The following is an 18245-nucleotide window of genomic DNA, read 5'->3' as shown; positions in this document are numbered from 1 at the left end:
ATATTGTTAGAAGACTACGTGATTTACTTGTTACTATTACAAGAAAAAAACAAATTTTCTCAATTAACGTGGAAATTTTTCCATACACACGTATTCATTCCCATGGTGCTGTTCGTTTTATCACAGTAACAGTTCCCTGCATTTCTTGTATAGAGGCAATCGTTAGTTACAGTACTCTGTACTCACTTTGTCGCTGGGAAAGGCTCTGATTAGGCCGATAAAAGCAAAGGACCAAATCCCATAGTAGAAATAGTAGAAAAGCGTTGTGCAGGCGTGCGGACAAAAGAAAAAAAACGTACGCCTCTAGCGCTTCGAAAACCTTGACAACGCTAACCGCACTGATTGTGGCCATCTCCGAATTTGCTTGAACCCAACGTTGTATCAAACCGTTACGGTGCATCGAAACATAAAGCTTCATCGATCATGTGCTTCCGTACGAAACAGGTCTGTCATCGCAGAAGGCTTTCGTTACATGGCAGGATGATGTCCTTGTCCGGCTGGGAATTTGTGCGGCTGGTTTTTGGCGAATTTTTTGTTGCTCTTACCATTTTTTGTTTCTATTCTGCTAGTAAGCGACCACTCACAAATTGAGGTTTAGGTTTTTTTTTTGTTTGAGTTTGGCATGTTTTCCAGAATCTTTCCCAATACGCAGCTCTGGTTGTGTGCAAAGTACGGTGTGATTTGAGATACTAATCGGTATCGATTTAACTACCATGCTGTTCCCGGGTACAGCTTCCCGTAAAAGCTAATGGTAGAAAAACTGGGGTGTTGCATTTTTTTCTCTTTCCCCGTAGCAATCAACCACACTGCAACGGAACGCACCGTCCCTAAATTGTAGCACACTCATAGGGCTTTATGTGCACTAACCGACAGTGTCATGCTGCACTGATAATAACGCTGTAACGCTCATCCAAAAAGAAAACACAGAAAACTCCCAATAATGGAAGATGGCCATACACTTGCGTACGCAACGGTATAAACGCAAACGATATAAGCAGAGACCTGCCCTCCTCCATTACGTTAGGTGCGTTCCGACCCCGGATGTGATAAAGTGTGAAGTTACACGACATTGTTGCATTGCTACTCTCTTACTGCCACTTAGTGGTAACGGGTGCGTATTACGTGCTATCTCAACTGGTACCGCACGCCATGCATAAAGCGTCGTTGCAGTCGTTTTACCACCAAAAAAAAAAAACTCGCCTCGCGGATGGTGTGTTTTATGTGTAAAGCAACCGTGCCGTGTTCCTTTTTTTTGCACATCGTTAAGCAAAATATTCATTGTGGAAGAATTGTTTTTTTTTTCGTTGTTTCATTTTATGCACTTTTTTTGCTTCATCTGTTCACAAGCTGTCGGTGGCGGTGATTTATTGACCGGTCATTATTGAACCGTATCGCACATGCAGAAGCACTTTTAGGCGTCAACAGCAGCAACGATGCATTCAATCAACTCGAGCAGCTAGCACAGTAGATTGTGGTTGTTACAGTTGTTGAGTTGAAAATTGCAACATTGTCTGGCGATTGGCATGTTTGTGGCAGGTTGTTGATGGTACAGCACACCTTTAGATTTAGCTTTATTTGTGTTGTTTTAAAGTTCAATAATTACTTTCTTTGTTACAGTTTGTGGTGTCCGATAAAGTTTGGTCTTTATTAAGATACATGCATGAGTTTCCATTGCTCCCATTGACCTTCAAAATTTGTTTTTAAAAAGTTTAATTATTTAGAAATTCACTTGTTGCTTTACGGAGGTCACGATCGGACCCGTTAATGAGCTTTTTAAATTGCTCAATCAACAAGAGAAACTGTTATGCATCATACTTTGCATACTTTTAGGCGCCTTTTCTCAGGACCGGATTAAAAATGATCATCAGCGATGTAATTAATTTAATGTATTCTGTATTTCTTTTTGTTGTTTTACTTCAAATTTACCTAGAATAATAATCGCAGTTTTGCCTTATATTGAATTTATTCGAGAAAATGGGCCACATTCTGGCCGTACGAATTAGTGATGGGTAAAATTCTATTTTTTCCGGAATCGGTGTAATCCAACTCCAGGACTTTCTCATTCCGAAATATGAACGGCTGTATGAAAGCTGTTTAAATAAAGTCAACGATGATAACGGAGCTGTCAAAACGTTGGTACTCAATTTCAATACCAATGGAGAGCTATGAAAAATACCAATGAAAACTGTGGAAATCTCAAAAGAAACCAATTTGAAACCTATAAGAAAACCATGGAGAACTCCAATTGGAAAAACGAAGCATTTTAAAACTTGTGAAAATTTAATAAAACACTTTGGGAAAACATGTGAAAGAATGCCACAAAATGTAAGGAAAATATGAAGAAAACTTCAATAAAACTATGAAAAACTTATTCCAAAACTAGTTCGAATATGCGTTTGGTACAATGCTGAAAAATTCACCGTTTATCCGGAATCCGGAAATTGGATTCGATATCTCATTAAACTCCGGTTTTGACTACGGAGAAATACGGGAATTGGCCCCAGATTTGACTCCGAAGTTGACTCCAAAGTAATTCGGAGTCGAATTCGGTTTTACAATTCCGGAGTCAGAGTGGATTCTTAATTTCACTCCGGAGTTCCCATTGTTAGTATAAATCACGTAGACAAGAACAGCAATAGGAATTCAAGAAAAGCTTCAATTTGATCAGATCAACCATAAAACATATTTTTCCCTAGTTTTTTTTTAATCAGATTTTATATATTATATTATTTGTCTCCCACGGTATTATACCATAATGCTACATTAGTGACGCATTACAGGACAGAACTTTTTTTTTTGGCTCATAACGACGATCATTCAGCGAGTCAGCGAGCGCATCGACGGATTTTCCTCCCAATGAGCATAGTTTTAAAGTATTTATGATTACGTTAAATTTTAATTGCTCCATTTACTTTTTACCATTCCATTTCGCCATGGTTCGCACGGTTTTCCCATTAGCTGGAAAAGCTTTTTCCAGTGCTCGGCAGCACTATTTCCTCAACCCTTCCGTTTCAGTATCAGCAGCTTCCTTTATTGTGCACGGAACTGTGCAGTCAACGGGCGCGAGGAATGTTCCTCGCAACGCTTCATAATTTAAATAATTCATCCTTCATTTCGCCATTCCTTTTGCTAATGCTCAACGTTGTTGTTTTCCACAGTGCCCCTAGCACCCGTCATCATACCGGAGGACTGCTCGGCAGAGAATAATTCCGTAACTGTTGCATGGCAGGCGCCGAGCCATTCGTTCGTACAAGGATATGTGCTCGAGCTGGACGATGGGAACGGTGGCGAGTTTCGGGTAAGTGTTATACTGGTTGCACATTTTACAATTGGTCGGCGTTTGCAAATCTGCAGTGTGCTCGGTTCGATTAAAGGAACGAAGCGCTAAAACCACATCAGAAACAGATGCTTTTTCCTAATCGGTGGTGTGTCTGTTGCTTTTCATCTATGCACATTCTGTAACTCTTCTGCTAGGAGCAAGAAAAGACATCCTCAGCCAATCGGTTTTGTTAGTCGGGTGGTTGTGTACCGCAAGGATTTATCGCATACAAGCGGTAATGGCAGCATCAAAAGCTTCAGGCAAAGACAGGAAGATGACTTTGGGGATTTATTTACAATGGACAACGTTTCGTTACGAATGTAGTTCCATTGATGTCAGCTATGATCGAGAAGAAAATGCTATTTGAAAGGAAAAAGATTGTCGATTGTCTTTGATATGTATCAGCATACTAGAAGAGAAGAAAATAATACTGTTCTGATTTATGTTACTTTAAGCCTTACAAAGTACTATCACTGTGCTATAGCATTAATACATTAATTCAACAATTATAAGTAAATCAACATGCATTCCCTAGACATATGGAAGGGTAAATATCTTGCGTTAAAAAAGGTCATGAAGTTGATAAAAATGCAGCTAGATTTTCGGTTCGGCCCAACAGTGCTAACAAACGAGCGAAATAAAATAAAACATATTCGAATAACTTAATAACCCAACGGTATCAAAGTTACTGCATTTCTCGCCATGTGGTTGAAGGTACATAAAATCTCTCACACGTCCCGTACACTGAAATATGTCTAGTACGAAATGAATTCCATTATGGTGCGTTGTCGTAAAGTTTGAAATCCCTCCGGAAACCTTCCCCGCGCGCTCTTGGTTGGCATCTTTCGCATGCGTTGAAATCCTAGAAATGGTGTAGATGGTTTTTTTTTGTTGCGCCTTTTCCTGAACACATCAAAGTGTCACCTCACCCGGTAGAGTTGTACGTGAGTTGGCTGTAGTTGAACAAGAATCCTTCACCCTCTCTCGCTCTCTCCTGCCTTCAAAAATAGTGCCTTCATCAAACGTACTATAACTTCGGTGAGGCATTATCAGCACCATCTGAGCTGGTGCGGTAAAAGCTGTCCAAAAACCCAGTGCCCAAGAAGGGATTGACCTTTTGCCTGCCCATCAACAACCGGGGCTGTCCGACGTCGACTTTGTACGGATCATTAGAGGCAAAAATGCACATAAATTGCTACCCCAAAGGTTCTGTTCGCTTACGAAACGGAACCCCCCGGTGACCCGGTGGCACCCCATGCCCCCTTCCCGCTTCCTCCTACCCTCGGGTAACACGTGGAATGTTCCCTCGGGGAAAATGGCTTCCGGGTTTTGGGACGACAGAAAACTAATGCATTCCAACGACAAAGGCATTTGTGGCCTGAATGAATGAAGATGATGACGACGGGTGTGTGTGTGTGCGCGCGTTCGCGTGTGGTTTTTGGGCAAGGAAAATTGTAACGTTCATTGTGGTGTGGATAAGGTTTTTTTTTTTGCTCCGGAGTAAGGGGATGAAACTACACGCACAACGAAGTAAATGGCCATCGTCGTTGCTTTGGTTTGGCAGTGGACTACTCCCAAATCGGAGAAACACGGTAAATTAGCAGCACTCCTAGGTATTTTTTTAACTATTTTTTTTTTGGTCCTTATCCATATTACCGAGTTCGTTTACGTTTCATTGAAGTTAGGGAAAACCTTTTTGAAAGCGGTTGTTTCGTAAGTAGCCTTACCACTTCCGGTGGGCCATTCTGTTGAGTAATAGGACGGTAGTTTTCTTGCATCAACTAAAATGAATAAAAAGGGAGAAACTCTACTATTGGTCAATTGTCACCCTTGGTGTCAACGTGACTTCATTATATGGTTCTTTTTGGGGGGTTGTTTAAAGGTAGCTTATTTGTAGTAGTAAAGTGTAGTCAATGTGGTCAGTCTCACTTTGCTTAAAACTGGTTTTTATCGTAATCTCTTTTTATTATCTACAACATTTGTAGCATTTGTAGTAAACTTGAGTTTTGAATTATCAAAAAATTACCATAAGTAAACTGTTAACGTTTGAGCTCGCGGAATGAAAGTAGGAATTGTAGGAATTATCATTTCATAAATATACATCTATATTGATACGGGAAACTGTAATAATTCCATTACTAAACAATTTATCAGTTTCATTTGTATTTCCTTAATTTCTTTTCGTTTATATTTCACGAAGTTTGCCGCCTTGCTCAGAAGAACGTCCGCCATTTTGGCAAAAACTGAAATTAGACAAATTCTTCTTGTCAATTAAATGATTTGAATTTTTCTTTTGTATTGTTAGTAATGGTTTGGATTCTGATAATTTTTGCTACCAGAAATTCATTTTCTTGTGATTGTTCAATATTTTTTCAATCTTGTACTCTTTATTGTGTATACTGTTTTCATGTAATACTAAGGTAGATATAATTTTAATTTTCTTTTAAGAAATCACGAAAATATCATATAACTTCCGCTATCAAAAAAACGTTGTGTTGTAGCTTATTACTTTATTATTAGGAAGATGATGCAAACGTTAGGTATTTGCATAAAATAGCTACTATTATTCTTCATAACAACACCATAGACAAGAAGCAATAGGAGTAAGAAAATTCTTCTTTAGTGATATATCTGCATTTAAATTCTCGAAGGAAAATATTCTCAGAATCAACATGATGCTCTGCTGATAAAAAAAAACACAACTCATTCTAAATTCAACCTCAACACAAATCTGTGCCCACCCATCAGAACGAATGCCGTACAGACAGATCTAAATTTAAGTTGATTCTCACCTCGACCGACAAACAATCAACGTCCCCGGGATGGCAGCCGTGCATAAAATTTTTCATTTTTCCTCCAACAACAATAGCAAACCCGCCTCCGTACGTACGAATGACTTTATTTTTGCGAGAGCAATATGACATTCCTTTCCAGACTCCGATGGGACTATCCCATCCGACATACCACGTGCGCGCCCAGTGTTTGTACGGGCCGGTCGCCTTTTGTTCCGGTTCCGGTCTGACACTCCATCAGCATTAGAACAGTTGTGTGCAGGCAAGAAAAAACAAAAAACTTATTCCGTAGGAAAATAAAGAAATATTGCACATACAAACCCACTTGCGGAATAGCACACATACACACATTGTGTTCCGTCCTGCTACTATCGCGTTTTGAAATCGTCCTTTTGGGGTGTGTGTTTTTTTGTTGTTGTCCTGTGTGCACCGTACATTCCTTTCCTTCCCACAATCTGCTGAACAGAGACCACAGCGAAAGCGATTTTCATATCTTATGGAATGCCATTCCGGTTCCATATTTGCCACCCTCGCGATCGCTCGACCTCCCGGACCCCGTTCTTGTCCGGACTTAATGGTGAAGCTGACGCGCTTCGGTTGTCGGCTAGCTGGTGTAATATTTTTGCAATGGCAGCAGACGACGCACAAGGGTAGAAACATTCTACGACATGGCTGCAGGCCATGCACCGACCGTATCATGTCAAGTGACGTTGTTCGGTGGTCGGAGAACTTTGCATCTTCAGACACGAAAGGGGAGCACGGGTTCTAAGCACGGTTGATAACGCTTCGAATGTGGTTATTGGAAAGGGTGGGAGGATTTTTCGGGAAGGTTGTTCCGTACCAACACTTTATCAAAATTGCCTTCTACAACACAGCCAGCAATCGTTTATGCACGGTGGTGAGTTGATATTGTGTGGTACCGCATACGTAGCGGTTGCTTGATAAAGTAGGTCGAAATCGCTATGGCCGTATATGAGCTCAAGTAAAAAAAACTTAAATAACCTATGTTGATAACAAGTTTTTTTATACGATTTTTTTTACTGCAAAATCAATCTAAAATATTAAGATATACAGTCAGCCTGTTTGGAACAATAATAAAACACGACAAAATAATGTGAAGTTTCACGAATATCTGAGATGAATATCAAAGAGTAAATCGCCATGGAAAAATGCATAAGTAAGACATTCGGGGCCTGGTCGTCCTTAAGGAAAAAAAACAAAAAAAAATGTAAAAATTCAATATTCAAAAGACTTAAAGAAGTTGAACTTTTCTTCATATATTTTTCACGCATTTTACCTGTACCTGTAGTACACTTTTATTTATAAATTGGATTCTTTATTTTTAAATAGGCAAAACACAATCCAGCTAAAAGTTGTTATTTCATCTTTAAAGTACACATTTTGACAAGTATTAAGTATTTGGCGGCCCGGTGGTGCATGTGATAAACGGCGCCAGTCCACACGGCCGAACCTGGTTCAAATCCCATCCGGACCGTCCCCCCGTAGCAAGGACTGACTATCTGGCTACGTGGTAAAATAAGTCTAGTAAGCCAGAAATGGCCGGCGTGACCTGTAAGGTCGTTAAAGCCAAGAAGAGAGAGAAGTATTTACGCATCTTTTTTTCAATTACCAGCCAAATAAAAAAGATGGGTACCAAGGACCTACTATGCGGCTAAGTCTAGTAAGACAGAAATAACGGTCTAAGCCGGCATAACCTTAGAGATCGTTAAACCAAAAAGAAGAAAAAATCAATAGTCTTCTTTATTCAGCGAGATAATTAATAATAGTCTTAATCATATATAGATAATTAGTTTTTTTTGTCACATTTGCCCTTGATTGTTCGCTTAATGATTTTTCAAAAACAAAATCTTATACTACAATTTCATTACTTTTCCACATTACATACTCTCATACTGTTTATTTTTCATAATGTTTATTTTTCCTTCGTTTGATCATACTGAAAATCGTTAAAAATCTCCATGCAGTTAAGATACTTTTCCATGGGTTATTCTTTGTGAATAAAATTTACATGAGTCACCTGTGTCGTCTATTTCCAACGGAGTGGAAAATAAAACAACATTTTCCTCTCTTAAGTGTATTGTTGTACTCGAGATGTTTACCCCAAGCTGCAAACCCCAAAGAGCTGGTATAATGATGAAAAACATCGATCCGTGCGGTGGTGAAGGTGAATGGCAAAGGTTTACTTAAAGCTCCACCGAGGGGAATTAAAAATTCAAAACTCGTCCTCTTTGCTCAACCAGGACTGCACCATTGTCCCGGGTGTGCCATGTACAATTGATGTGCTGCTGCGAGACAGCGAATCGACAGTTGCATAAATATTCATTTCATGACCGAATATGTCAGACAGTATTGTACGGTATGTTTTTTTTACGTTTTTTACACAAAAAAAGAATCGAGAAACTTAAAGTATGATGGAGACGATTTTTATAGAGTCAAAACAATTTTAAATACTTTAAATTTTTAAATACTGCTCGCAACAAAATGCATAAACTAGGAACTCTTATTCTTATAACAAATTCTTCAATTTCTCTTTAATTCGTTCGCTCGGTACAGGAGGTCTATTGCGGCAAGGAAACAATCTGCACCGTCGACGGACTGCATTTCAACTCAATGTACAACGCACGTGTTAAAGCCTTCAACAACACCGGTGAGGGTGAATATTCCGAGCTTATTGGATTACAGACGGCAGAAGGTAAGTCGGTTCGGTTGTTGCAGCGTTACGCTCTGAGTACACACATCGTTGCGGTGGTGGTTGATTGAAATAAAGTGAAGAGCCAGTGAGGTTCGTAGAATAGCATAAACAACAACAAAAAAAACTCACCACCAAGGGATGCTGGATTACGCCGTGATAGATGAGTGTGGCATTTCTCTGCTGGCACCCCTGCATCATATGTACAGAGTTGCCGGGAAGGACACAACAATAATGTACCATCGCAATGGTGGTCGTATTTTGCAAACACACAGATTAAGCACTTGTTCACGGGAACGGAAGCTAAACCCTCGTTGCAGCACGTGTCTCTTCTGTTTTATGGTGGAGAAAATTGCATTTTTTTCACTCCCTTTTGTGAAAGAACTCCAAAAGCGAAGTGAATGCTTGAGAAGATTGGTACATGCACCACATAAGAAGTGTTTTCTTGCCAAGGACGTAATGATGCCGTCTTCTCATTAGTGTCACTTTTGCCATGCTTGTTGGGCTCTCGTTTCACGAATGAGATGAAAATATGAGCCTATTTTGTAAAAGTAATTTCGTCCGTATGAAAAGTGTTGCTTAGTAACCAATGTTTGAGGTTTAACGAAATGACACTATTTTCTAGTAGTCTTTGTCGAATCGTGCAGGGTGTTGGTGGAGTGTAGAGTAGCTAGGGTTCATCATCAGCATCCGTTGCGAATGTAGTGTTTTTCGGCTGAGGAGCAAGAAAGTGAAGCACTTGAGACAATCTAAGAAACGCATCTGCTTTTGTAAAGATGTCGTACACCACCCAAAAACAGTTCCTAAGCATTGCGTTCCCGAACGAAGGTCCAACACTACCGAGTCGCAAGCGTAGCGATGCAGTACTGAAATCGTACAGTTCTTGCTACGACCATCGTGCTTGGTCTCGAGATGGGTTGAAGCAGTCGCAGTTCATTGGGGATGTCGCCAATCGAGCACTATCGCAGGCTGCAAAACTTCCGCTACACGTAAGAATCTCGTTAGACTGATAGCTTTGGGGGCACACTTAAGTAATTTAATTTTAAACAGTTCTTCTCCGGGGCAGAACTAACGAAAGAAATTCTAGTTCGTCTGGATGCTGATAATCTGGCCGATTATATCCTGAGTCTAAGGGATGAGGCGAAAAAGAAGCATAACTCGATCGAATCGCTAGAACAGACCAAACAAGAGCTGGTGAAACGAACCGAAACACTCGACGAAAAAGTGAATGCATTACAAGAAGAGAACCGCCTGCTGAGTGCTGAAATCGAACGGATCGTTGCATGTCAGGATCAGCAACGTGAAACGAATCAGTTCGATGAGCAGGAACTCGCCGAAATTAGCCAAATGATCATTGATCTACGGGACTATAACGAAGATCTCGAACAGGAAATGCAGATCTTGCGGGGCCAGTTTAAAGCATTACAAACGGCCGCAGATCCTGCAGGTGGTGATAATCAGGATGATCGGGCAAACATTGAGGCTGAAAACAATTTTCTCAAGTTTAAGGCGAAGGACTATGACCGATTGGAAAGTGAACTGACTTTGTTTAAAGCCGAGTATGATAACTTGACGCAACAAAAGCGTGAGCTGGCAGAAGAAGCGCAGCGCGCACAGCAATACCGATTGAAGGCAGTCGAGCTGAAACAGAACCTTAAAGACGAACTACACCGTAGAGAAATGTGTGAGGATCAGATTGAAATGTTGGTGGTAAGTTGAAGAGAAGTTAGGAAGCTACTGGCCTCGATGTATTCATTAATTTGCCTATAATCAAACCCTATAGAACATGTATGAACAACAATCAGTTGAGTTGAATCAACTGAAGGGTCACGTAAAAATGTTGGATCGATCATCCCATGATCGTCTTTTCGATGAATCAACGAATGGATCCCAAACACCCATGACCGAAACAACGATAGAAAATATCCCTCATGAAGATCGTGAAATAGCAGATGAAACCACGTGCCCGAATTGCGCCGAATATCTGCAACAAATTCAAGAACTTAATAAATGTATCATTGAGCAGACGCAACATGTCGAAGACCTTAAACAACAAATCGAGTCCAGAGTAGGAACCGAACCCATTCAAGGTACCAGTGGTACGAAGACAATGACTGATGAGAGTGCAGTATATCAGCAGCAATTATTCGATCTTCAGGAAGAATTAACAGAGTGTCAAAGGCAATTACAGGAAACAACGGATAAGTATGCCGTTCTGCGCGAAACTTCCATGGCCGATTGTAAAGAATTGGGACGGTTGAAGCTGCATCTAGAACAGCTAACCAGTGACACATCATCGGATGTGACGGTAGGACAAATGGAACTACTTGCAGCAAATGAGAAGCTAAATGCATTAGAGGAGGAAAATGGAAAGCTTCGGGAAGACTTAGCCAAATTGCAATCATCAGGTACTCCGAATCAGAATGATACTGCAGGTGGTACGGAATGTTGTGTAGAAAAGAACAACAAAATTACTCAGCTGGAGCAACTCATTTCCGAATTAAAAGACGTCCCTAATGCGATGCCTGTGACCTCCGGTAGTATGGAAGAAAATGCAAGCCTGCTCCAAAGAATATCTAATCTTGAAAAAGACCTGCAGGAAAGGGAACAGAAATTGAAAACGTTACAAGAAGCATTAGAAAAGGGTGGCGGTCCGCAGGAAGCTGGTGTCGATAGTGCTGAGTTGAATTCGTTGTTATCCCAGCTGGCCGAAAAGAACGAATTGATTGAGCAGCTCGAGAACAAGCTAAACATTCAGGAGACCGCTGAAGGAAAGGCTTCAATGCCTGCCGATGACGCTCGTGCATGTCAGGAAGAGCTTGCTGAACTGAGAAACCGTCTGGCAATGTACGACGCGGATGCAATAGACAAGGTGGTGTCTAATCCTTCTAAGGAATCGAGAAAGAGCGTCCGAATTAGTGATGAAATAGAACAATTTGAACCACTTTCCATCAAGGAAGAGCTGGGCAGTGAGCAGGATGAGAAAGAAACGGAGGAAATAAAGGCCGAATCGGAGAGCGATGCCGACAACGACGAAGATGCGTACGATGATGACGATGCGAACGGTGATGCCTTAGGAGCTTCCGTTGGGCGCAACAAACTGGACAGTTCACTCGAAAAGCTCGAGAAACTGCAGGAGAATCTTAACAAACGCTGTACGTTGAAGGGACGCAGCTCGATGGGTCCGTTGAGAAGTGGAACGACTGCATGCGACTGTATCCAAGCGATAGCTCTCAAGATAGCTCAGGGCGGTCTAGAGTTGCTGTTAGTGGCGGAGCTGTACGTGTTGCTGCAGGAAATTTGTAGTGCCATCACGCGGAAGAATGCCGTGCTCGGTCGTAATGTGACGGTACTGGCCAACAGCATGACCAAGTGCTGGCAGGCCATCACGGATGCACGGGTCATGATGAACATGGAGTTGACGAACCGTACTAACCACCAGTCGGTTCAGTCGGCCGAATGCTTGAATGTGCAGCAGGATGAGGACAACCGCAGCCGAACCGCTAGTCATATGGGCCATCTGAATCGATCTAGCCTTTGGACGGGCATGCTAGAAACGAGACCATCAATCCCGGTACATAAATCGCTGTCAGTTGGAAGTGACGATAACAGACACTCAAATGTAACGTCTGTGGATATCCAGAGGTATGGAAGGAAAGTTCTATACAAGGATTTTTTACAACCCACATACAATACAAACATACTATTTATCCTTTTTCCCTTTATAGACGTCGAACTATTAAATGGATGGAAAATGTGAAACAAATTCATCAGAGAAGTTAAAAGAACATTTCATGGCGGAGTAGTCCTTCATTTGACCGTAGTTTGGAATGATTAAAAAACTCCTAATAAATTCGAATATTGCTGATAAATTAAAGAACAATCTGGCGATGGTAGAAATGTGTTTGAAACTATACTACATTTCAGTATACCTATAAGATTTAATGTAACTAAACGTTTAAGAATAGGTTGATGTTCAACGTATAAACCAGCCCCTACGGTGGTTAGCATTCATCTTTCCTCCATCCACAACAATCGGTGATGTATTTATCGAACGCAGTGATGCTTAAAACGAACCGGGAAATTGCTACCACAGAATTCCACTAGCAAGTCCCAGTCCCAACTTTTAATGCTCAACGCAATCCTTTCGTATCTATTCCATTTCAACCCCTTTCGTTTAATGTAACGCCATTTCGGTGAGGTATTTGCGGTAGATCTAACCGTTTTTTCTTCTCTGCGCGTACCATTCCACCTTTCAGGTGTGTTTGTTGTTTAAATGCCTTTTTCACGGTGCTTTATATCGTCCGTGGTTTGTAAATAACATGAATGGTCAGTGTGCGATAGGACACTGTGCGATAGGAGTGTTGCAGGATACAATTTAAAAAAAAGGATATTTCTATGCTTCGTCAAGCATCGTGTGTGAATGGAGGAAATTTATACTCGCCGTCCTACCGATGGCTTCAATCGTTATTTCGGCAATAAGGGTGATATACAGCTTCAAATAAAATACGAATTTTATTCATTGGTTAACCCATTCTACGGTAAAGGTGGACGTTTTTGGTGAATTATCAGTTGTGGTGAATTGAAAGGTTTTCAGCATTTTGTAAATACTTTAAAATTCTTTTTCCCTCCATGCTCGTTATTTTACAACAACAAAAAATCACCCTTACGATGTATCGATTTCTCAAGCGAAATGAAATCTACTTTCTTTTCCTTCCAGTTGCCTGGTTCACATTTGATTCGGTCCTTAGCGGCGGTCCCTGCTCCGGGCTGAACTTTTCCAACGAAAACCAAACAGTCTCGGCAGATGGATGGGAGCACCGAGTTGCGCTCGGTTCCGTTGGGTTTTCCCGGGGCGTACACTACTGGGAGTTTACCATCGACAAGTACACCGCCGACACAGATCCAGCATTTGGCGTGGCGCGGCTAGATGTGGCCCGCGATAAGATGCTTGGTAAGTCGCCGTAATGTGATGCTGCTGCTGTTGCTACAACCATCTTGCTTCACCCACTACGACATACGGTGCACAACTAATGTGTGTTTATTTGTCTGTTTTTCCGATTTTGGTACAGGCAAAGACGACAAAGGCTTCGCGATGTACATCGATAGGCAGCGGTCCTGGTTCCAGCATAACAGCGTTCACGAGCGACGTGTCGAGGGCGGCATCTCGACTGGTAGTACGGTCGGTGTGCTGCTCGACCTCGAACGGCACACGCTTCATTTCATCGTCAACGAGATGCCGCAGGGTTCGGTGGCGTTCCGTGATCTGTACGGTGTGTTCTATCCGGCCGTAAGCGTCAACCGTGGCGTGACACTGACCCTGCACACTGGGCTGGATGCACCTCGCATGGACTATCACTAGAAATTGGTTTGACGATCTGACCCGGCCAATCTGATCGATCGAGGTTCACACCGTTCCTCGTCCGTTCGCTAACACGGTAAGGTACTAACGTTTGACCGAAGTAGGGCGAACGTTTGTGTAGTATGTGACGTGTAGAAAGTTATTCCTCCTAAGCAAGTAGGTTTTAGCAGCGGTTTTAAATTAAGAAACAACAACAAAAATCAAAAATAATCGTTGGCGATATGTCCAAGAGAATGTTTATGGAGTGGAGTAACGTTTTTCTTTTCTTTTTGTATATAAATATCCTCCACTCAGTTTAAAAGGCAACATTGGAACATTTTGATACATAAAAAACAGATGGTACATTCGCTTGTAATCATATTGAAGCATCGCATGTCTGTAAGAATGTGAACAATATCTCGACGAAGAAAAAAAGGTCACACATGTAAGCGTTTCCTCGTAGAGCAGTTGATATTTCTCCCACGGCTGAACTTCGAACCGGAACGCCATTGCTTTATCGGTTGGTTTCAATCACTGCCCACGATTTATTCACAACGTTACCTTCGTCGGTTCGTTGTCTGATCGCTCGAGGGGAAGCTTTTGGTAGCAAATGCTAATAGAAATGTACCGAATCAGCCATTGGGTTGAGGAGATGAGCCCGCAAATAATTTTGCATATTCTCGTTTCAATCGTTCCCTTTCGTGTTCAGGATCACCGAATGCTTCGTGAGGTCAAAAGGTGCTCAATAGCTAGTTTCTTGGGTTTCTCGTACTACACTCGCAAGCAAATAAGGCTGATCTTTAACACAGCTGCTGCAACGCAGTGAAAGCGGCAAATTGTTACTTTTAAGGGCACGTGTCTACGGTACTGTTTGTTGCTGCCGTACCCATTCTATGTCCAATTAATGCAGAAAATAATACACCGGTACGGATCACGGCCGATTAATCGCGGCTATGCTAATGCAAAACCGAACCAGTGTTTGCACTTGGGACGATACAAGATAATGTACTGCATTTGCATACTTGTTGTTGTGCCATCTACTGTTTGTTTAGAGTTTTTATGGTACAACTGACATGAAATGAATAGCAGTAAGAAGGAAAATGCTATAATTGGTAACTTTTGATGCGTTCAAAACATTCATACCGTTAGTTTGTGGTGATTTTCTATCATTTGTTTTGATTTTTTTTTGCAGTAAAACGCACAGTTTATAAAAAAAAGTTAAACCTCGACGCAATTATACGGGTCAACTGTGTTTCCTTTTTTATCGATGAATAATCATTAAATGATGCTGAATGAAAAATTCAACACTCGTGATAAACATGCATATAACGAGTCGCAAATGATTGGGCCCGGTTTCCAACCGTTGGCGATTTATTAATTGGCTGGTAAAGGCAGAAGAGGAAGAAAAAACAAAATGATAAAATAATCGCAAATAAAACGATGTTCTGATTGGAAAGTAAAAAAAAAACAAAGCCCCCAAAACAAAGACTACCCGGCAAGGCACGAGATTTAAAATAACTGGTGCAACCATTATAGAAAAGGATGTGTGAAATCGATTCGAAATCGATTAATACGGATCGCACTCCATTGCGATGAATGTATTTGAGTAAAAAACTGCAGGCAAGGTAAAAGTCGAAACTGAAAGCAGAAATCCAGTGTAAGAAGCACATATTGAATTAACGTTCATTATAATTGTCCGCGCGAAACAGCACGTTCCAGCCTCCCAGGTTCGGAGGTCAAGCCACGGGAAGAACATAGAGCGGTGTCGATTTTATTTTTGAACTTGTCACTACAGTGACCGACTGTCAATTTGGCACTGCAAAGCATTAACGGAACGTCTATCCAATTATTGGTTGGAACACAAAAGCCAACACAACACACGTGCGTATTTGGTTCGAATTTAACTCGCCGTGACCGCTCTAGGGTTGATGTGGTGATGTTCAATTATTTGTGGTTCATTATTGCAGTCGATCTTTCTTTTATTGCTTTGCAGCAGATGCGAAAAGGGTAAATCATATTTATCATTAGTTGTACATTACGTGACATTGATTCTGGATTTTTCCTGTTGTGGGGTCCTGTTTTATTATAGGGCAAAACAGCGGGAAGAGATTTTATTTATTCGGCAGAAAAACGTCGTCAATGAAGGTAGGAAAAGGAGGTTAATTTTTGCTATTGTTTTAAACAAATTGATAAGATAAATACTATGTATATAATGCGTTAATTTTATTTACATGTAGTTCAAACCTCCATCATTTGCCGCTTTTGGACGAGTTTAAGAATGAAATTAGTGATGAGCATACTGGTTCAGAATGAATAAGTGAATTAAATTTTACAAGCGAGTAAATTATTTCCTTCTCGGAACATCTTTATGGTACACTTACGGTGTAACTCACTCACAATTATTTAGCTCACTTCATAGTTATAGTGAGTTGAGTGATAGTGACTCGTGAGTGAGTTGAGTAAGAGTCAAGTTTCAAATCTTCTCGATGACTAGCAACTCACTCATTTTCCAAGGGCGATTTAAAGAATCGATTCTATTTGTTAGACTTACTCGCTCAATCTGATTCAATTCACTTTACTGAATTGTTATTCCCATCACTAAAACAAAGCCGTTTGAATGAGCAATCTTAGGACAGATTTGGTATAAAGTAATGTCGCTTTAAAACAAAGAAAACGAAGTGTAATACTCAATAAACTTACTATAAGCACATGCTATCACATTTTTGCAAGAGCAGTTATAAAAATTGAACCAATTTGTTTTAATTCAGATTTGGCTATAACACTATAATAATGCCATAACGGAAAAAATGCACCCTACAACATAATCACAACAATGTACAGCAAATACAGAGGCAGAGGTAAAACGATGGTATGGAGCGAGAAAAGCCATTAATTTTGTACAAATTGTAAAGTGAACTGTATTTTAAAATTAAGTTATTTTATTACAAATCTCGAAGTAGTTAATGGAACGCGAACTTTACGCGAAACAAAATCGGAACGAAATGAGGTGTGTATCATTGTGAATGTGCACTACACAATTTACTAAAATGAAACAAAAAAGGAAAAAAATCCTAAATGTGCTCCACGTAAACAAAAAGTGCAACAGAACGAACACAAAGAAGAAAAACTTCTGATAAAACGAAGCAGATGGAACAATTGAAATTTACCGTGCAAAAAATACACAACAAAACCAACGCACAACGTTAGAAAATCAATTCATTAGATCAATAAATCGGAACAGAAATAAACTAACGTTGATACGCGTGGATTGAACTTGAACTCGAACCCAATTGCCACGATCAACCGAGCCTGTAATGTAAAAGTTAAACAGTGGTAGCTGTAGCTGAACTTCTATACTGCAATGTATTCGCTCGCTTCGTAACCGTAAGTCAAACTGAATCGTGTGTATCATACCCGGATGGAAAATAACAAAGAGCTTCTAATAGTGTAACCATGTAAAATCAAAGCATAACGCATAATGAAATAGTTTTTAGCAAAAATCTACACGTGAAACAATTATCAAACGAGAGCAACCAAAAGTAAATGGGAAGAAACAAGTTAAAAAAAGTGGTAACAAATCGGAAGCATTTAAAACAGCACTTTCCCGTTTTGCTAAGTGCAAATGGAACCAATTGCAAGAAACACATCACCGAAAGTAGTCGACAGGTATTGCGATCAAACAAACAGTAGAGCTTTTCGCAAAGAAAAATTAAACACAACAAAACATGAAAACAACAAAGTAGACAACCGCATTTACGGGATACACACTATTCTAGCGACAGTGTAGTGATGGAATTTGTAATCCTTTGGTAACGCAATGATAAATAATAAAACATATTAAAATCCTTAAAAACTAGTTGTTTTATTTGCTAATAATTTATGTGAATGTAATTTACACTAATTTACACTTGTGTTTTAAAAATTAATCGTAGATGTGTCGTCAACGTCGATTTGAGTTAAAGTGAAGTGATCTTACACCGAAGGTTCGGGTTATCAAATCCCAAAAGAAAAAGAAAGAAACTTTCAACATTTTCTATCACTTTCAGCTTAGAAAACATAGAAATTTTTATAGTTCTAATACAC

The 18245-nt window shown here is 40.4% G+C and overlaps 2 protein-coding genes across 3 annotated transcripts in view; both read left to right on the top strand.

The window, feature by feature from the left end:
* Window positions 1–18018, top strand: part of LOC125766320 (E3 ubiquitin-protein ligase TRIM9) — a 103081-nt gene extending 85063 nt beyond the window's left edge. For both annotated transcript variants that reach the window (XM_049432158.1, XM_049432157.1), the window contains 4 exons: window positions 3159–3298; window positions 8686–8824; window positions 13542–13775; window positions 13894–18018. In XM_049432158.1, the coding sequence (XP_049288115.1) occupies window positions 3159–3298; window positions 8686–8824; window positions 13542–13775; window positions 13894–14183 (803 nt within the window). In that variant the 3' untranslated portion in view covers window positions 14184–18018. The remainder of the gene's footprint in view (window positions 1–3158; window positions 3299–8685; window positions 8825–13541; window positions 13776–13893) is intronic.
* On the top strand, window positions 9455–12704 carry LOC125766310 (kinectin-like). The gene is made up of 4 exons (XM_049432130.1): window positions 9455–9810; window positions 9872–10531; window positions 10605–12466; window positions 12550–12704. Exons 1-4 carry the CDS (start codon window positions 9598–9600, stop codon window positions 12602–12604), a joined length of 2790 nt encoding a protein of 929 aa, XP_049288087.1. The 5' UTR covers window positions 9455–9597; the 3' UTR covers window positions 12605–12704.
* Window positions 18019–18245: the final 227 nt, after the last annotated feature.

The sequence above is a fragment of the Anopheles funestus genome, chromosome 2RL, assembly GCF_943734845.2.
Source record: "Anopheles funestus chromosome 2RL, idAnoFuneDA-416_04, whole genome shotgun sequence".
Taxonomy (NCBI): domain Eukaryota; kingdom Metazoa; phylum Arthropoda; class Insecta; order Diptera; family Culicidae; genus Anopheles; species Anopheles funestus.
This window is presented reverse-complemented; position numbering and strand designations above follow the sequence as displayed.